Source organism: Saccostrea echinata, unplaced genomic scaffold (genome assembly GCF_033153115.1).
Source record: "Saccostrea echinata isolate AGI-Se365-2 ecotype Australia unplaced genomic scaffold, CSIRO_AGI_Sech_v1 ptg000027l, whole genome shotgun sequence".
NCBI lineage: Eukaryota > Metazoa > Mollusca > Bivalvia > Ostreida > Ostreidae > Saccostrea > Saccostrea echinata.
The window spans coordinates 7,849,260-7,855,259 of NW_026889776.1; the positions used below are offsets into that span (position 1 = coordinate 7,849,260).

General features: G+C 31.5%; 1 protein-coding gene across 1 annotated transcript in view; it reads left to right on the plus strand.

Annotated features, from left to right (window-relative positions):
• The window catches only part of LOC133193488 (lysM and putative peptidoglycan-binding domain-containing protein 1-like), a 46,722-nt gene extending 43,139 nt beyond the window's left edge, over positions 1-3,583 (plus strand). The window contains exon 3 of the mRNA XM_061329458.1: positions 910-3,583. Within this exon, the coding sequence (XP_061185442.1) occupies positions 910-1,141 (232 nt within the window). The 3' untranslated portion in view covers positions 1,142-3,583. The remainder of the gene's footprint in view (positions 1-909) is intronic.
• Positions 3,584-6,000: the final 2,417 nt, after the last annotated feature.

Below are 6,000 nucleotides of genomic sequence, written 5' to 3' on the forward strand. Positions count from 1 at the left end.
ACTATCATCCAATCTGTTAAGTAGGCTTGCTGTTAACTTCATTTATCAGGAAAGAGAACCTGTTTAGCATTAACAATTCATTTTAAATTTGTTACAAGTTATACATGTATGTGAAATCATACATTTGAGCAAAATCATTACCAATTATTAAAAGATATTGTTATACCTTTAAAAAATATTTCCTATATAAATCTATACTTAAAAAAGTCAAACATTTCCAATGTTTTACTGAGCAGTCCAAAAAATGGATATTGGGCTAGTGATTGAGATATTGGGCCTGTGAAATGAGATATGGACCACTATGAAGTTTTTTACGTCACACTGTAAGCAAGATCAGCTATATCTTATCAATTATTGCAAACATGGAAACCAGTGTAAGATAATATCAAAATAGAAAGTAAAAGGTATAAGAAACATTCATTGACTGTCTTCTTGGGCAAAATGCATTTTGTCGACCCTCAAATCAAACTAAGTTTGGTTCTTGGATCTGACAAAACGCATGTTGTCCTTGAACCCAGTCAAGTGTATAATGTTATCTACATGTACATACTTCATGAATCTGAATAAAAAAGTGAAACTTACACATTCATTTCTAGAGAAGAAAACAAATTCAAACAGTTTTTAGTTGCATAAGGTCAGGACTTGTACATCAAACATGTCACATAAGAAAATATTTAGAAAGAGACTGTTTTTGTTTTAGGACAATGATTTAGGATATATTCTCATTTTTCACATGAAATATAAATAAATCTTGCCAAAAACTTGCATTTCAGAATGGACTGTCCTTTAGAAGTATGTCAGTATATTAACACTTCAACAAAAGGTGCATTTCAATTAAGTACAAATTTCTGTATAGTTTGTAAAAAAAAAAAAATGTAAAACTGTTATAACTGTTCTGTTTTTATTTAGCTTTTCTGATGACATCCACAATCCACTGATGTATCCTCCACAAGCCAATACATCTGCCTCTCATCGTATGTATCCTCCACAAACCAATACATCTGCCGCTCACTGGAGTTCATCATGCAATGGGGGCCAAATCAGGGCAGAATCACCAGTGTTACGTATTAAAACTCACAAACTTGAGTCCTCAGTCAGTAGTAGGCTAGAACAGACAAATGATGAACTCTTCCAGTTATGACAACTGAAAGTGTACAGCAGTGTATATATACAGTGTATTATAGATAAGCATGCAACCCTTTCTCATAAATGCCAGAGCTGTAACACGGAACTCTGGGATTTCAATTAAAGGTTACCAGCCACTTATATAAAAACTTTTCTTTGAATTGAATTAAAACGTTTTTAAAAAATGCTGATTCATTAGTCCCTCAGGTAAGAGAAATATCTCAACAAGTGTAATTTTTCATCAGAGTTTGTAGCCTGGCCCCAAGACCATAAACTGAGAACAGACTTAACAAGGCTGAGTCTAATTATTTTTACCCTAGATATCTTGATAATTTTTTTTAAATTAAATTTTCACTATTATATTTATTGTTTTAAGATTGAATAATGGAATGATTTCTGAGGGGGCCATCTCAAAAGTTGTCAAATTTTACTATTGGACCTTATGGGAATTTGCATTGAAAATCGCCAAATTATCACATTTTTTCCATCTGTGTTGTATTTCTGCCCTACAGATTTTTTTTAAGTCAAGTATATGAAAGTTATCGTAAAAATTCACCAAATTGTGAAATTTCATAAAAGTCGACCGTCTAGTAAGGTCTAGGAATAATTACAAATTTTATTTTTTCAATGCCCAATACCTCTAAAATTGCAATATTGTGGTATAATATATACATATTTATCCCTGCAGATGAATTCTCAGTGCATATGAATTATTTTGGTAAAAAATAACAATGTTTAGATTGCTTATGTTTCTTTTGATGTTCTGTCAAGTTTTTAGTAAAATGTTCATGGACGTCTTGAATACACAAGCGAGTCATAATATCATTCTTTAGCGTCCTTGCATTGCTTACAAAAATCTGAAAACAGTGACATCGTTTCACCAAATTCAGCAGTTTTTTTTTCCTAGTTATTGTCATTAAAGCATGTTTTCAGACCAATACATGTTACAGATAATGTTAATTTTTTATAAAAATCACAATACTTAGGATAGGTATAATGTTGCACATACGACTGCATGATATTACAAAGCTGCATAAAGTCATGCGTGCCTCGTTGTATCAAAATTTCAAATCGATTTAACTTTTGAAATAATTTTGATTATAAAATAAAATTTTACTTGCTTCGGGCTGTAGAGACCCTAGGGGACTAACAGTCCACCAGCAGAGGCTTCGACCCAGGTGTCATAATTTAAATCATATACGGTACCAATTTAGATGCACCAGATGCGGATTTCACATATAGGTCTAGCAATACATAAGCAATTCTTGGAACATACATGTATAAGAAGTCCCAAACTCATTTTTGGTGCCGATAACCTTTAATCACATTAGTTACTTAAGTACTGTATTTAGTCCAATAAAGACCATTGTTACTTATTGGAGCTGATGTTGAATTCAGAGTTCATCATTTGAAATGCTTCAGTATGAAAGATATATGTGTTTTTAGAATCAATACAGTACAATGTATTATTTTAGTAAAACTATGCATAACTAATTTTTATTTTTTTTCTTTTGGACAATACAATAAGGGCCCAGATATGATATTGTGACATTCATACTAACCAGGCGAAAACTGATTGAAGAGACACAAATAGTAATCAGTAGCAGATTAGAAGATGATGGTCATATTTACTGTATAATTACTCTCATACTGTACATGTATATCCTAGATAGTGTATTAGTAAATATGTAAGTTTTAATTTAATACTTGACACTGTTATTTTTACTGCAGTGTATAATTGTCATTCCTAAGACAAGGTTGTTCTGTGTAAAAAAATATTTGTCATGAAGGTAACAGTTTAACTACATGAGTAGTGTTTGACTTAAATGTTTGCATACATATGCTCTTAATCTTTTGAAATATTGATAAATCAGTTCTCAAAAGTCTTTTTATTAAGACCTTTCTGAATGTTTTATCATTTTTGACCTTGACCTTGAATTTTGACCTTTTCAAAAAAATTAACCTTGTCTGTTCTTGCACCTGAAATGACAGGAGTTTTATATTTTAAATGTGCATTATCTGTACCAAGACCTTCCTGAAAGACTTCAAATTTAAGTATGATAGACAAGACATTTACAATATATTATCATGATAGATTTGCACCATATCCAATAAGACCCTGAAAGCAGGAGACCACAATTTTCTGAATAAAGATAATTAAATTATCTCTGAATAATTTTTTGTGAAATTTGGCTTTTAATACATTTACTATTATTATTATTATTATTATTATTGAAATTCAGATGTTTTCTGACTCTTCAGTTGGTTAGAAACAGACATGCATATAATATTAATTATTTCAATCTCTCTGTGCTTAGAAAGTATTCTATCAATAGAATTTGAATACCAATCACCTCTGAAATGGGGATTTTTGCCAAGTATTTAATTTAGTATGTACAAATGTATGCCATGGAAAAACATCTGTATGAAAATAAAGTTACAATACATAAATTTGAAATATATTGTTTTTAATATTCTTTGTTTGTTTTTTATGCCATTTAGATCTGAAGTTATTCCAAAGAATAGAGTGATTATATACAGGTTCATAAGTTATGTGTCATTATTGATATTTAATTATATATTTGTGAAGCACGATTGTTTGAAACACAGTTTTATTGCATGTTATTCCTCCTTAAGTGACAATATCAGAGCTAATAATAATTTGTTTTTATTAAACCTTGCATTGATTACACATGTTATTCCTCCTTGAAGTGACAATATCAGAGCTAATAATAATTTGTTTTTATGTACACCTTGCATTGATTATACCTGTGTTGTTTGTTTACAATTCAGATGAATGGGTTTTGTCATGCTAATTGTGAAACACAATACTAATTTGGCATTACTCTTTGTAATGTTGAGGTTCATGGCAAGTTTGAATTTTAAGGATATTACCCACTTCATACCTTCTTTAGTTCTTTTATTTTTTAGTTTTTATGCCCCCGGATCAAAAGATCCCGGAGGTATATTGTTTTTGTCCTGTCTGTCTGTTTGTCTGTCTGTAGGTTGTCAACTTAAATTAACCTAGCTCATAACTATTGCGCTGTCAAGGGTAAGGCTTTAATATTTGACATGAGTGTTCATTATGACAAGACCTTTCCATTGTTACATAAATTTTTGATCATGTGACTTCAACTGTGACCTTTGACCTACATTTGAAAAACTTAAACATTGGCCATAACTATTGCACTGTAGTCTACCTCCCACTCCAGAACTGTGTTACCGTTGGGGGCATAGTGTTTCACAAACACATCTTGTTTTTTCTAGTTTTGTGTTTATTTCTTTCTTTCTTTTCTCTTCATTTTATTTTGACTATTCATTTTTGGCATATTTTAGTTCCACTAGTCAGAGACCAGATGAGCTTATAGTCCATCTGTCTGTCTTTCCATTTGTACTCAATTTTTCAAAACGCTAATCCTCCTGATTTCAATATAATTTGGCACATAAATAAGTTTTGTTTGTTTGTTGTTTAATGTCCCTCTCGAGAATTTTTCATTCACATGGAGACGCCACCACTTGCGGTGAAGAGCTGCAAATTTTTGACCTATACTAGGCACTAAGGGCCATTGAGCAGTGAGGGATCTTTTTCGTGCCAGCTTCTACTGCGACACAGGACCTCGCGGGCGACAGAAGTAAAATTCACTAAGATACAGCTGTACATAATTCTGTTTATCAGTTTTTGAAAGTAAAAATTTCTGAGAAATACTTCAAAATGCCACTTCTCCTACAGTTTTGGTCTGATTTCAGTATATCTTGACACAAGAAGAATACACTAAGATTCATAAATTTTTTATCGGTTTTTGATTTCGATTAACAGTGTTGCCATGGTTACTAAAATAGGAATTTCTGTGAAATACTTTCAAACTCCTCCTCCTTAAGTTTTGGTCTGATTTCTATAATTTGGCTCATAAGTAGAATACATGTACAGTAAGATAAATAATTCTGTGTATCAGTTTTTACATTTGGATAAAAGATGTTGCCAGTTACTAAAAATAGAATTTTCTGTGAAATACTTTCAAAATGCCACCACTTCTACAGTTTTGGTCTGATTTCAGTATAACTTCGCACACAAATCAAATACACTAAGATTCATAATTCTGTTTTTGATTTCGATGAACAGTGTTGATATGGTTACTTAAATAGAAATTTCTGTGAAATACTTTCAAAACGCTTCTCCTTCTATACTTTGGTCTGATTTCAGTATAATTTAGCACATAAGTAGAATAATTCTGCATATCAGTTTTTGATTTGGATGAACGGTGTTGTCATCGTTACTTAAAATAGAAACTTCTGTGAGATTATTTCAATAGGCTACTCCTCCTACAGTTTTAGTCTGATTGCAATTTAAATCTTGCCACAAAAAGAAACTAAACCAAGGATCATTATTCTTTTTATGGTTTTCAAGCCCAAGTGCTACATTTTTCTCTGCTTTTGTTATAAGGACAAACCAGTAGAGCCACAGTCTCGTCAGAGAGTTCTTTTTATAACCCAAGATGGAAGATGTTTTTGTTCTATAGGTCTGAAAATCTGTCATTCTCAATTTCTGTTCTAAACTTTAACCTGCCTAATAACTTTTGAACCATAGAAATGAGAGACTTTATATTTATTAAATTTATAGAACTACAGTTATGAGTGACGGTCTGTCTGCCTGTCAGTGCAGTTGCATCCTGGCCATAACTTTGTAACGGAGTAAACATTTTAAGATCTTATATAGATACAAAGATTGCTTATGACCTGACCTCAACCTAAGTTCAAAGTCACCAGAAGATATAATGTAATATATGCGTGTGTTTGATAACTTTCTGATGAAGAAGATTGGAAATTCATACATGTTCTTCACACAAAGATAACTTTATGGTATTATCTGTGTAATTT